The sequence below is a fragment of the Peromyscus californicus genome, unplaced genomic scaffold (assembly GCF_007827085.1).
Source record: "Peromyscus californicus insignis strain IS unplaced genomic scaffold, ASM782708v3 Scaffold_15__1_contigs__length_86483966, whole genome shotgun sequence".
NCBI classification, from domain to species: domain Eukaryota; kingdom Metazoa; phylum Chordata; class Mammalia; order Rodentia; family Cricetidae; genus Peromyscus; species Peromyscus californicus.
Window position 1 is genome coordinate 82,442,473 of NW_026294447.1, and position 14,926 is coordinate 82,457,398.

At 45.3% G+C, this 14,926-nt stretch overlaps 1 protein-coding gene across 1 annotated transcript; it reads left to right on the top strand.

Annotated features, from left to right (window-relative positions):
• Nucleotides 1-635: 635 nt before the first annotated feature.
• Six4 (SIX homeobox 4) lies at nucleotides 636-14,051 on the top strand. Its single transcript, XM_052739601.1, has 3 exons — nucleotides 636-1,477; nucleotides 4,236-4,924; nucleotides 9,557-14,051. Exons 1-3 carry the CDS (start codon nucleotides 636-638, stop codon nucleotides 10,351-10,353), a joined length of 2,328 nt encoding a protein of 775 aa, XP_052595561.1. The 3' UTR covers nucleotides 10,354-14,051.
• Nucleotides 14,052-14,926: the final 875 nt, after the last annotated feature.

Consider the following 14,926-nt stretch of genomic DNA (forward strand, 5'->3'; position numbering starts at 1 on the left):
GAATTAGTCTCTGAAGTTTTGTCATCTACATACTGAGGGTGGTCTCTTTGTTAAAAATTTCGCCGTCCAGACCTTAAGGGCACACGATTAATATTCCTTTGGGAATCACAGGGCCTTTCTTTGAAAGAGCTGTCCAGTGTGCAGGCGACGCTAGGTAACTGCCCATTCAAAAGCAGGGCCAGAAAAGAATGTCGGTGTTTTCCGGCAGGTATAGGTGCCTGGGGGTCAGGGAGAGAGGGAAAGGCAAGGGGTGGAGTGGGAGGCGGGTGATCGACAGGGATAGAAACAGTGTCTCCTCCTCCCTCTGAATGCGAAATAGCCAATGGGGTGGCGCGGCCGGGCCGGCCGGGCGGCCAGTGCCATATAGTATGCAGCAACCGGAGGAGTCACGTTGGGGGAACAGCAGAAAGCAGCTATCCGTTTACACTACTTTGCTCTAGCAGCTATCTTAATGGTGACTGCGTGGCCTGGGGGAAACCTGATCGGCCAGATCCAGCCGAAACCGGGAGGGAGGGAGTGGGCTTTCCGGAGGGGGGAGGGGGGAGGGAGACGAAGAAGGAGGAGTAAGAGAGGGGGAAAGAAAGAGGAAAAGAGTGCGAGGGAGTGAGGGAGGGAGGAAAATAAACAACAAAAAAATGTCCTCTTCCTCCCCCACCGGGCAGATTGCAAGTGCGGCGGACATCAAGCAGGAGAATGGGATGGAAAGCGCCTCAGAAGGACAGGAGGCGCACCGAGAAGTGGCGGGGGGCGCGGCGGCTGGGCTGAGCCCCCCGGCTCCAGCCCCTTTCCCTCTGGAGCCGGGGGACGCCGCGGCTGCCTCCAGGGTAAGCCGGGAGGAAGGGGCAGCGGCGGCGGGAGCGGCCGATCAGGTACAACTCCACTCGGAACTTCTGGGCAGGCACCAGCACACAGCCGCCGCGCAGCCCCCTCTGGCCTTCTCGCCGGACCATGTCGCCTGCGTGTGCGAGGCGTTGCAGCAGGGGGGCAACCTGGACCGCCTGGCCCGGTTCCTGTGGTCCCTGCCCCAGAGCGACCTGCTACGTGGCAACGAGAGCCTGCTGAAGGCGCGAGCGCTCGTGGCCTTCCACCAGGGCATCTACCCTGAGTTGTACAGCATCCTCGAGAGCCACAGCTTCGAGTCGGCCAACCATCCGCTGCTGCAGCAGCTCTGGTACAAGGCGCGCTACACCGAGGCCGAGCGAGCGCGCGGCCGGCCGCTGGGCGCCGTGGACAAGTACCGGCTGCGCAGGAAATTCCCCTTGCCCCGCACCATCTGGGACGGCGAGGAGACGGTGTATTGTTTCAAGGAGAAGTCGCGCAACGCGCTCAAGGAGCTCTACAAGCAGAATCGCTACCCCTCGCCCGCCGAGAAGCGGCACCTAGCCAAGATCACCGGCCTCTCCCTCACCCAGGTCAGCAACTGGTTCAAGAACCGGCGGCAGCGCGACCGGAACCCCTCCGAGACCCAGTCCAAAAGGTGAGCGCCAACTTTCCTCCTCCTCCCCCTTCCTCCCCCCCCCCACCCCCCCATCCCTTTCCCAGCTTTCTTTTCCTCCAAGCGCTCGCAAACATGGCGCTTACCTTCCCCACCAGCCCGGTCTGGCTGCCCACCTCTCCCCGCCCCCCACCTCGCTTCCCTACCGGGGGGGGGGGGAGACGACGGTGGCAACGAGCGGGGGGGGGGATCCTCCCTCCTCCCCCTCCCCCTCCTGCCCCCAGAAGTTTCTGGTCGCCCGCCTAGGTCTCAGTCCCCGCCCCCACCTCGGCTGGTCACTGCTGCCCGGCTTCCCACCCCCATCCTGCTGCCTTTGAAGTTGCCACTCTCTCCTTGGTTCTCGTAGGGAGCCGTGTGTGCACGCCGGCCAGGCTGCTCTCACTGCGGCTCCCGGCCCGCAGGGGCTGCCGGAGCCGGCCGGGGGTCTCGGGCTCCTCCGGGTCACTCGGAGCCTGGTGCGCGCACATGCTCCAGGATACCCCAGGGTTCGACTGAGCCCCTAGCCTGCCCTGGAGGTCACCAGAGCCGCCCTGGAAGGAAAAGGAGCGTTAGTGGAGACGAGTGGCCCAGATGGGGGTCTGGGGACGTCGAGGCTTTAATATGACAGAGTTAATCATTCACCCTGCCCGCCGCGGTTCTCATCGCGGCTGGGGCAGCGTGGGGTGCCCGTGCAGCTGGCCTCTGCGGTGTTTTGAAACCTGATTCTGAACAAGTTCGGATCGGGTTACAGTGCTTCAGAGGTGGCAGGGCTGAAGGGCAGTTTCTTGGGCCCCCTAACACAGCATGGTTCCCTCCTGATGGGGCAGTTGGGGACAGGCGACAAGCTGGCATAAGGTGGACAGCAGGAAAGAAGTGGGGAGCTATCCACTCAGTCCTTCCGCCCCCACTCTATCCGGTTTTAACTTTATTGTCAGTGTTTTTTCCTTCTTTAGTAGAAAATGCATTTTTCCCCCACACCTTTTGTGTGTCCCCTCAAGCCAGCCCCTTGGGTGTGTATGTATTTGTGTGTCTCTGTGTGCGTGTGTATAGTGGTGGACGGGTAAAGTGAGGAAAAGGTTTAAGGATGGTGTCTCTCGCCCTGAGGGGATTGGAGAGAAAAGAATCCAAATGCAATGCAAATGTTCTACCCTGGGAAGGAACCGGCGGTCCGGGGAGCCAGCCCGCCAGGGCCAGGTGAAGGTGATCACCCTGCGCATTCCAGAACCGGCAGCAGCCCGCCCTCGCTGCTCTGCCCCTGCGCCCGCCCGGGTGGAGTCCGGAGGCCCACAGCTGGCCTCAGGCAGGAGAGAGGCTCACTGTGCAGCCCTGGCTCTGGCTCTCGGTAACCATAAACAAAACATGCCCGGTGACCTGTGAGCACCCTTCCTCGGTCTTGAGGGGCGACCCAGAGAAGGAGCACTGCTTAGGCGACGCTATCTACCCTGGAGAGCTCTGCAGGCGCACGGAAGGAATCTGCTAGGCCAGGGCACTGGGTATGAAGCCCATGCCACATGCAAGCCAGCTGTCCTGCAGACTTTGCTACGGAACCGGCCCAGTTCCCAGGATACATACACACACACACACACACACACACACACACACACACACACACACGTATCCTGAGCCATGCTCTGCTGACTTTACCCTCCTCCCCATTAAGTCCACACCCTCAACCCCCAGGCCCAATTGCCTGGTATAGGCCCCTCTCCGGATCTACCTCCCACCCGCACCCCTGGTGAGTCACCCTCACCAATGGCGACGGCTGCTCAGCCTCAGCTCGTAAATCAAAGCGCTTTCTGCGCTCCTGGCCCCAAAGCCCAAAGCCCGGGTAATCCCCTCCCCTCAGCTTGAAAGGGAACCGATCTCGCTGGGATGTTGGATCCTCAGCTGGACCAAGTCCCACCATGCTTCCAAACTGCTTCTGTCCTGCCCCGCCCAGACTCAAACCAAATGAGGAAAACTCCCACCATTCCTCCCTGACCTGAACTTTGCTATTTCCTTTAAGCCTGGGATCCTGGAATAAAAGGACTGCAGAGTCTGGGACGGAGTCTGATAGTTATGAGACCACTGAGTGATGCTCACCTTTTCCCTCCCACCTCACCAGGGCACTGGACGGTGTATGTTAAATAGGCCCCTATGGCTTCCTTTGGATTCAAAGGCAACTGTGCATATCTTGGGTGGCAAGTGTCTTTCCCACAAGGGCAACCACTTTATTGAATGAGAATTGTCAGTCTGGCGGAGTAGAAGTTTGGGAGCAGGTGAGAAAATGGTCTCTTGTTAACTAACTGGCAAAGAAAACTGAACACCTCACACCTCCTGCTCCTTTGGCAATTCCATCTACCTTCAAAATAACACTAACCTAAAATGGCTTTAGGAAGAGAACGGCTCTCCTAAACAGGGAAAAACACATTTAGTGAGTTGTTTCTATGGCAGAGGTAGTGGTCCATTTAACAATTGGAGTAGCACAGGAATTCTATGAGAATGAAAACACAGCAGTAAGTTATTTCAGTTGCATTTTACATTCTCCAACCCTCTGGTCTTTCTCTGAATTTATTATAAAAAGTTATTAGGATCTGAACTCATCTTTTCACTGTCTGGCTGGGCAGAATTTGTTTAAAACCTCTTAGTTTCAACAGGGTCAGCAGATGGGCTGTTGTGCTGCTTTGCATAAATACCTCCTTTAATGGTTTTAAGGGATGTTTTACAAACTACATAGCTTGTCATGCCCTTGACCTTCTAAACGTCTTCTCTCCCTGAACAGCGAATCCGATGGCAACCCCAGCACTGAAGATGAGTCCAGCAAGGGACATGAGGATCTGTCTCCTCACCCACTTTCGGGTGCATCTGATGCCGTCACCAACCTCAGCCTTTCTAGCCACATGGAACCGATATATATGCAACAAATTGGGAATGCTAAGATATCGTTGAGCTCTTCTGGAGTTTTGTTGAATGGAAACTTGGTACCTGCAAGTACTTCACCTGTCTTCCTTAATGGTAATTCTTTTATTCAGGGACACAATGGAGTTATCCTTAATGGACTGAACGTGGGAAATACACAGACGGTGTCGCTGAACCCACCAAAAATGTCCTCGAACATTGTGAGCAATGGCATAGCCATGTCGGACCTCTTGGGGTCTGCCTCCCAGGATGTGAAAGAATTCAAAGTTCTCCAGAGTTCTGCTGTGAACTCAGCGGCCCCCATCTCCTACAGCCCTAGTGCTCCTGTGCCGTTCCCAGGGCTGATACCCTGCACTGAAGTGAAGAGGGAAGACGTCCAGACAGTGGCCTCCCAGGACGGGGGCTCTGTGGTGACTTTTACTACACCAGTGCAAATTAACCAGTATGGCATTGTCCAGATCCCTAATTCCGGAGCAAACGGCCAGTTCCTCAATGGAGGCGTTGGATTCTCTCCTCTGCAGCTGCCTCCTGTCTCAGTAGCAGCTTCACAAGGTAAAAAGCCTCATTCGGTACCATAATGCACCAGGGCATGTGTTGGTCAGCTGCTGTAAATGACGCATTTAGTGAAAGGTATAGATGGATGTTATTTTTTCAGATACTTCATTGGTTTCCACAGCTACAGAATAGCCTTGATGTGATTCCCAGTGCCTGAAACACTCTTCAGCTTTCCTGATTTTCTTCCATCCTGAGCATGGAGTTTAATTTCCCCAAACAGAATGGAAAAGAACAGTTTATAGCAGGTCTTGCCAACTCTACAATTATAGGAATATGATAAGCCAATCAGTGCTTATGAAATAACCCGGTACTTGGCATTTTAAAATTAAAAATTAATAAAATTGCTAGGAACATGAAATTAGTCGAGCAGTTATTTATTTGACCAGAAAATGTTTTAAAAGAATAAACTAAAAGACAGAATCTGTTCTCGTTTGCATTGTGTTCTTCCTATCACTAATACTAAGACCTAAAAGAAACTTAGAAGCATATGTGATTTTTGTATTGCTCTAGATGTACGTTCATTTCTCAGCTATGTGGGTTTATATTTATGAAAACAACTGTGTCATTGTGTATTGTGGCTTTACTAACCAATGTCTGTTAGAAAAAGGAAACAAGCCTGAGGCTGGCCCACTAGTTCTTCAGGAACATGACTAAAATATAGATCACTCGTCATTTTTCTCCATCTAGAAACAGGAACAGGTAGACTTGGGCATTGAAAGTGACGTGGTCTCTAGCTCTTAGGAGCGGGAGATGGTGATCATGTTTGCCTTCCTATAAGCGAATCTGAAAGTCCCGATTTTTAGCAAAGGTTAACCTTCTGAAGCATAGTCAGTTTTTGTACAACTCCTGCTCCTCTAGCTATAATCTCCTTCAGCTGATTGGAGGCATTAATGAAAAAATGATTGTGCATTTCATTCCACATATCTGTCTCTCTTAAAGTAAGCCACCATGGTCTTGTAATCCTCTCTTCAGATGTCCATTGCTCTAGGTCATATAAAGAGTTAACCCACGTCACTATCCACCTTAGGGACAAGAGACAAATGCCCTAGAGAAAGCCAAAGAGCTTAGTTTTACAGTGATTTACAACTCTAACCCATTTTCCTTCTTTATGAAAATTTTTCCAAGTAGTTTGTAACATTTTAGACAGCAAAGTTGCGTGGGAAGTATGAGCATATACGTTGGCAGAGGAGAAATACAATAATGCTTTTCATCTGTAATCAAGAAAAGTGCTATCATAGAAAAGTATTATGAAGTAATAGCTAGGTTTTATGGTGGGGGAGAAGTGTTGTTTTCTACTTTTTTTTTCTCTTGGTTTTTCAAGACAGGGTTTCTCTGTGTAGCCTTGGCTGTCCTGGACCTCACTCTGTAGACCAGGCTGGCCTCAAACTCAGAGATCTTCCTGCCTCTGCCTCCGAGTGCTGGGATTAAAGGTGTGCACCGTCGCCCAGCAATACCCGGCAATTGCTAGTTTGTAAGTGAGATATTTACTAGGAATAAGAATAGCATTGTCAGTTAAAATAGCTAAGATCAGATGACAGGGTTGTCAACCCTTAGACTCTCTGGGCCAACGGAAAGTTTAACCAGATGGTTCCCGTAGGCAACATTCCTTCCTAGTAGTGGTGAATTGCACTTTGCAGTAAAGCATTTTGGGAATTTGAACTTTATAAAAAAAGAAATGCTAAGATAGGATATGGTGGTAAATGCTTATGATCCCAACACTTGGGAGACTGAAGCCAAGGATTGGGGGGTTCAAGGCCTACCCTGAGCTACATAGTGAGTTTCAAGGCAAACCAGGTTACATAGTAAGCGTCTGTCTCCAAAAAAAAATACCAGACCAAATCAAATCAAACTTACACCAAACATTCTTTAAAATGCCCAGAAACGTAGTCCTGTCTTCCTAGATAGCTGAAAAAGTTATGGTTACATGGAAAAACAGACTGTCTATATCTTTATTCATTTCACTTTTTTCTAAAAAAAGATTTATTTATTTATTATGTATACAGAAGAGGGTGGCAGATCTCATTACAAGTGGTTGTGAGCCACCATGTGGGTGCTGGGAATTGAACTCAGGACCTCTGGAAAAGTAGTCGGTGCTCTTAACCTCTCAGCCACCTCTCCAGCCCCATCTTTATTCATTTTACAATAAAAGAGTTTTTTTTTTCCTCTCCTAGCATCATTGTAAAATTATACTTTGTACCTGGGATATTTAAGTTCAGGGTTTTTTTTTTAATGATTTTTAAATTATTGTTTCATTTGTAACTCAGCTGCAGCTATACTTTAAAATCATGTTTTAGCCAGGCATGCTGGTACATGTCTTCCTGAAGACTAGCACGTGGGAGGCAGAGGCAGGCAGATCTCTGTGTGTTTGTGGTCAACTTGGTCTACTTTGTGAGTTCCAGGACAGCCAGGGCTACCTAGACAGACCCTGTCTCAAAACAACAACAAAATCATGTTTTATGTGTGAGGCCTTGGGTTCAATCCCCCATATTGAAAAATAAGTCAAAATTATCCTTTGGAATATATCTCTTTTTCCCTTCATTTTATGTTCGTTAAAGTTTTACCTGTACAAAATGTTAGTCTACTGTGTTTAATAGCTATTGGAGAAATGTTGCATATGGTGTTATTTATGACTCTATCAAAGAAGTAACCATTTTGTACACAGGTCTGCTAGTAAACAGTTTCACAGACACACACAAAGCGAAGTAAACATTGACTGTGGCTTTTTCCCCCTTACAGTTTTGAAGCCTACAAGACTTTTAAAACACACTTGAAGCCAAAAGGTTTAAAAATAGAAGCCGTCTGTTCATTTGTATGCCCTGAAAAACACATTTAAGTTAGAGAACAGCCCAAACATACACAGAAGTGTTTTTTCTTAACAGTCTTTCTGTGATGAATACTTACATACTAGTAATTAACTTTTTTTTTTTTAAGTTTTTTTCAAGACAGAGTTTCTCTGTGTAACAATCCTAGCTGTCCTGGAACTCACATTGTAAAACAGGCTGGCCTCGAACTTACAGAGATCTACCTGTCTCTGCCTCCTGAGTGCTGGGATTAAAGGCAAGCGCCACCACTGCCCAGCTCAACCTTTTTTAAAGGAGTTCAAATATAGTGTTTTCTCATTTTTTCTCCTGTAAAGACACTCTTTTGCTTACATAAGGTGCTTAAAAATGGTGGAAGACATATAAAAGGCCCTATGGCACTCATTAACATAGGTAGTACTATAATCACAGTTACTCTAATAATTCAAAAGGGCAATGTTGGGTGAATTACTTAATTTAATATTGGCTTGTTTTCTGCACTCATAAAGGAGTTGATTCACCTCTAATTCAAGTGCAGGGTAGATAAGTAACCCATCCTAATTCTTCCCCAGAACTCTCCTCAAACCCACCTTTCCTTCGTTGGTAATATTTGGGGACCTGGGTCATCTAATTGCCATCAATTCACTTTGTAAAGACTCACGGGGGGGGGGGGGGGGGGGGGCGGGGGGGGGGCGTTATTGGATGGAGACATGGGGTCTGCATCTTCCCAAGTCTCTCCTTTGAACATCTGTTTCGTGCTTCCAGTCTCCACAGAGAGATAGTGAGAGTCTTGAAAGACACACGCCTTTGAATGAGGCGTTAATTCCACCCTTGTGTTCTTCTGTATTTTAAAAACAGTTCTTCAGTGTTACCATTCATTCTTCCCATCACTACAACACTGAAAATTTAGAGCCAGCCCAACAAAACGCTGGGGGTTGAAAAAACCTTGAGGGCTGTGTTGACTGGAGACTGCTTTATTGGTGGTTTGGTGAAACTCTGCGACTTGTCTGGACAGGTTGATGTGGTTAACTTGTAAGTTCCAGAGAAACTCATTTTATGTGGTATTTTCCACGTTTTCATTTAATATCTTACGTCAGTAACCGGGCAGGCCTAGCAAACGTATTTTACTTTGTATCTGTGTTCTCTCGTTCTAACTGGCAGTGTTAGTGATCACTACCAACTAGTTAAGAGGTGGTAAGTCTGTGGTAAAAAGTCAGAAACTTGACAAATATTAGGACTTGGACAAGAATTTCTCCTCCTCCTCTTCCTTTTTTTTTTTTTTTCCTTTCCTTTGAGCCCAAGCTGGGCTCAAATTCAGTCTCCCTGCCTCAACCTTATCCCCAACTCCCACATACTTGCTTGTTTTGATCAGCTGGCTGGCTTTTATTTTTGTTTTAATTTTTTGATGATGCTGAAGATTGAACCCAAGGCCTGTACCATGCAGGTACCCTCACTCCCTGGGTCCTACACTTACGTTCTCTTTCATTTGGTTATGACAATTGCATGGGGAGTTAACACACAGAAGTCATCTGGCAGAGTTTTTGCCCAGTGCGTAGAAGGCTCCGAGTTCAATCCGCAGCACTGCAAAAGAAATAAAAAATATATATATAGAGAGAGAGAAAGTTAGTCTGACTGAGTTCTGAACCTGGGACTCTGCAGCTTACAGTGTCCAAACTGGATTCAGCGACACATGTAAATGTCGCCTCTCGGTTGATACTATACCTGAGGAAACATCATGCGTGTTACAGAAGTAACTGGTTTGTTTGTTTGTTTGTTTGTTTTTTCTGTATCATTTGTATTAATACCAATTGGTCCTTTTTTTCCCCCCCAGGTAATATTTCAGGAAACTCAAGCACTTCAGATGGAGGCACGTTTACAAGTGAGTCCAGCACGGTCCAGCATGGCAAACTTTTCCTGAGCCCTCTTGCTCCCAGCGCAGTGGTCTACACTGTCCCTAATTCAGGCCAGACTGGAGGAGCTGTGAAACAGGAAGGCTTAGAAAGAGGCCTGGTTTTTTCTCAGCTGATGCCTGTCAGTCACAACGCACAAGTAAATGCAAGCCTATCTCCTGACGATGTCTCCGGGAGTGGCCTCCATCCCCTGGCCTCTCCGCTAGTTAACGTGTCCCCGGCTCACAGTTTTTCCCTGTCTCCCCCTACACTACTAAATCCCACTGAGCTGAACTCTGACATTGCTGAGAGTCAGCCCCTGTCCGCACCTGTGGCAAGTAAATCTACTGGGACATCTGTCGGCAACACCAACTATGCAGCCCTTCAGAACTGTCCCCTTATTACCGGTCAAGACCTACTGTCAGTCCCTATGACTCAGGCTGCCCTGGGGGAGATTGTTCCTACAGCTGAAGAGCGGGTGGGGCATGCCTCGCCAGCGGTACACCAGGATTTTGTCAGAGAGCATCGCTTGGTTCTGCAGTCAGCAGCCAACCTAAAAGAGAATTTCCTCCAAAATTCTGAGACCAAAGCAACGAACAACTTAATGATGCTGGACTCCAAATCCAAGTATGTCCTGGATGGCATGGTTGAAACTGTCTGCGAAGAGCTGGGAACAGATAAAAAGGAGCTGGCCAAGCTCCAAACTGTCCAGTTGGATGAAGATATGCAAGACTTATAAGCCCGATTCACTACGCACATACCCCTTCTCTCCTTCATCAGCAGCAACTTTTTTTTTTTTCCTCTGTGAAGCCCTGAGGATGAAGAGCCTTTACTCATTTAGAGGAAAGCACTCAACTTGTGGGAGTATCTGGATTGATCTGCATGAAGATCATAGTTAAGCATACAGGAGTGGAACTACATTGCTGATGCCTTTTCTGTTCACATCATGTCCACTTCTTTAAATATACGGCGACGAGGCAACAAGTGAAGAGTATCAAACCACCATATATCATGTAGTCAGCAATATAATTCTAAGGTTGAAATGGAACGTGACAGTATTTTAAATTTAAACTGTATACACCTAACTTAGAAAATTAAATAATAGCTACAGGCTCTTAGAAGCAATGCGGTTGTTTTTGTTTGTTTGTTTGTTTGTTTACTTTTACTCCATGGGCATTGAGGTGGTTAAGAAACAATGGTACTCCAGATTATTATAAGGGTATATTTTTCGAATTAAGTAGCTTATATATGCGTGTGTTTGTGTGTCCATACACACATTCATCGTTTTCAGCATTTAGGGGAAAGGCTTGGTTTTAAGTCTCTACGAGTTTCCAAATGTGATTGCTGATAGATAAATGTGGCAGAGAGTTTGGAACTCCACTCAACTCTGACACAACTTGGGTATGAATGTAAATATGCCAGTTCTATAAGTAGGATTTGAGTAAGTACGGTGAATTTTTATTTATACCATGTATGTCTCTCTTAGTCTTCAGGCACTATGAACTGAAAAGAAAAATGTTTTCTTACTGTTTAATTTATATTTATTGTTTGAGCAGGAATAGAACATCTTTGTTTTCAACCGAGTTTTATTTTTTTTGTGATTTGTATCAAGAGGCTCTCAAGGTCAATGTTAACACTGAAACAGGAACTTTTAACCCCTAATACTGGAATTTTGGTACTTCTTGACATATCCTTCTTTCTTTAGAAACTTTGATTCATTTAAATATGTTTTTTATAGACTCCTATGTGCCTTTTTACCTTGTGGCCTTTTTATTAGCAGTAAGGAACAGAAGTGTTGATGGCTCTTTTGTACCATCCGACAGGGTTAAGTTTACTGCGGAACCCCTTCCTATGCAGAGGACTTAAGTGTCACTGAATGGCATGTGTAATGCTTGTCATGCAAATGGTAAACAATTAAGCTTTGATGCTCTTCATTACAATGAAAGTTAAAAAAAAAAAAAAAAGCATGGCAGACCATGAAACATCAATTCTGCAGGTTATGAAAACAACCATTTTTTTTAAAGTAAACAAAATATACTTAAATTATATTAAACAAAATTCCATCTCGTTGAAGCTTCCTTCTCGATGTTTTGAATTGGTTGGTACACCGTGACACGTGACTGTTGCCTGTCCTATGTCATCATGTCTCCATTACAGAAGCAAATCCTTTGTGTTTCTGCAGGATGGTCTCTTGTATGATGTTGTTGGCTGTGTTTAAAAGTTTTAGCAGGACTCGGAACCCAAGATGTGACAATTCAAATGCCTTCATGCCGCTAGTACAGCGTATCTCAGATTTAAGAGAGTGTGATCTTTTCAAAGGTGACTTTCAGTGTTAAGCATAAAGATGGTACCATACCCTGTTTTCTTTAAGAAGAGAGAAAGAGCTACTTGATTGCTGGCATGCTCCTCATCTGAGCCTCTCCAGGAAGGGTCACCGAGTGTTTAGCATTTGCTGTTATTACAAAGGGAACTTTCAGTCTAGATAAAGAGCCCTATGAAGAATTCCTTGCCATCATTTTGATTTAAAAAAAAAAAAAGCTTAAGTCCCATTTTTGTGAAATTGGTGAATATCCCTCAGTTTCTGAAGTATGTGATTTGGGCCGGAGGTTGTTCGCTTTGGAGTTTTTGTTTTGTGTAAACAAAGGCAGTTGTTTTTGTGTGGTCCTTGGTCTTCCACTCTGCCAGTGCTTTCACAGCGTGATTGTCCCCATCTCTCTCCCGGATGTGTGCTGGCCATGTTACTGTGATTAGTTCCATGGTCTTGTAGTATAGTTTACATAAAAATGATATTTTCCACTAGACTGCTGCAGATATCAAGAGTTAGTTATTTTAGAATACCTGTCTGGTAAGGGAAGTGGGAAAGTCAAAAAGTTATATGAGAGGTGGGTGTGGATGCGCGTGCGTGTGCGTGTGTGTGTGTGTGTGTGTGTGTGTGTGTGTGTGTGTGTGTGTGTATTAGAAAACTTTCATATATCTAATGAAAGTATCTCTTTTATTCCGAGTTCTTCCTCTTTTTCTCCCTATGAAAAAGAAAAGAGAGCACAAAACTAAATACTTACCTAGGAAATGTATTCATATTCCAACGCGATGTGCTTCTAACCTTGCAGTTACTCCAGGTAGCTATACAATCCACCAGGTAAGAATCAGCGCACATTATAAGAACTTACTGTTCTTGTCTATTCTTTCAGTAAAATAAGGGCCATTTGATATGTAGCCCGTGTATATGTGAATGGAATAAGATAAACCCCAGGATCTCCTTGCACAGAATTGCAACTGACCTTTTTTTTTCAATACCAAGGGCCAGCCTCTGAGCCCTTGGAGTCCATATGGCAGAATATCCTTTTTACATAAACAATTGCTTGAAGATGCTGCAAATTCCCCCCCCCCCCCCCCATGCTTCGGGAAGAGGAATCAGAATAGGGGTAAATAACTCCCTTGGAACATCAACCCCTGCTGCTGGCTGTGGGATTTTTGGTGTCAGCCTATCTATGCACTCTATAGCCAGAATTGGCATTCAGCTCTTAGTTACATCTAGTAGAGAGGATGGTCTAGCATTCAAAGGAGGTGCATTTTCCCCCCAAACAAGCAAAAGCACCTGTGTGTTGTACTGCGTAAATATCTCATGTAGATTTATAGTAAAGACTGACTTATATGTGTTTTGGTGCCTTTCTTGTGTTGTGAAAGGCAGGTAGATGTTATAGCCATAGATTTTCTTTTTAAAAATCCATAGTTGAATTGCACACTGACCTTAACTCTCTCTGTATGTACCCTTGTTATCCTGCATGTTAAAAAGTTGGGTTATTGGGCATGTGTAGCAGACTATCTTGCTACATTCTCAATGTGTGTGCATTAGTATATAACCACAAGTCCTTCATTCTTTAAAATGTTTTCACAGGTCACCTCATGAAAATAATTCAGGAAATCTGTGGGGAAAATAATTATATTTTACAAAGGCAGTTTCAAAGTCTTCCTAAAACTTAGGTGATAGAACCTAATGGTTATTTTATGTCTAACTGATACATTTCAATTTAATTAAATATTATCACCATATATTTTATTAATCAAAATTATATAGCATGTGACTCTTGGCTTTCAGGGTTTCTCAAAAAAAAATGTACCATTTTGTTGCATGTACTGTATGTATAGAGGCAACCGGTTGTGTACTCAGTATGGTTTTACTGTGCCTTACATGAAGAGAAACCACACAGAATGTATAATGTGGGGTGGGGAACAGAGCCTCTACTGCACTGTTAGGTGATGGCACACAGCATGTCCCAGAACATTTCTGTGCTTAATTACCCAACCAAAGAGATCTAGAGTATGTATGTTGTACTGTAATGGGGGGTTATGCCTGGACAATTAAGTGTTTTATTTGTTTTCTGAAATGATGTGAACTTATTTTTCTAAACACTATGCTGAATAAACTTTATATTTATACATACTTTGTGTTGAAAAAAAAATTATTTGGGGAACACTGTTCTTTTAAAATGTGAGTAGCCCACTTCAGTAGACAAGAAATGGGAAATGATTTTGATTTATGTATGCCTAGAAAAGCAAAGAGTGAGAAAACACAAATATTTCAGCTGGCAAAAACTTAGAAGGCCAATTGGAGTGGTTTAAGAGAGGTAGCGTGTTGGTCTTTGTACAGAATTAGGTAACTCACTTAGCTGTACTATACACTCAGAGCTAAACCATAGAGTTTATTCTTAGAGGCAGGCAATGTACCTTACTCATTTTTATCTCCCAAGAGCTGGACTCGGAATATGGCGCATAGTAGGTACTCTACAGGATCACACGGAAAGAGCCAAAGATCTTTCTATTACTGACTCGATTAAAATTGGAGCTCGGCTGCTCACCCCTAGGGCACTGCTGTTAGCCGAGTTGTGGTTATACCCCAGTTGGACAAATATATTTAGCCAGAACTGTGTTTCTGTTGAGTGGAGATGATTGAGCGTTAATCTAGTTTGGTCCTAATTTTATAATTACATAAAGTGTGGATCCCGTTCTTCTACACAGCACAGGAGATGTTTATAAAAACCAGATTGGGAACTAATTGTACAGTTCTTTTACTAATCTTGTTAAAGTCATCAAGTTAGTGTCGGGTGGAATGTCTAGACACATTCTTATCGCTCATCTCACTGGGCAGTGCTCTGTGGAGTAGTTAAACCAGTTAAGCACAGAGTGAAGTGATTACATTTCATAACTTTTTAACCAAACAAGCATTGTAAAACATTTGAAAGGTGGTTGCCCTGTTTCAACTATGTTTGTGGCTCCTCAGAAAATAGCAAATCTCAGAAAACTCAACAGAAACT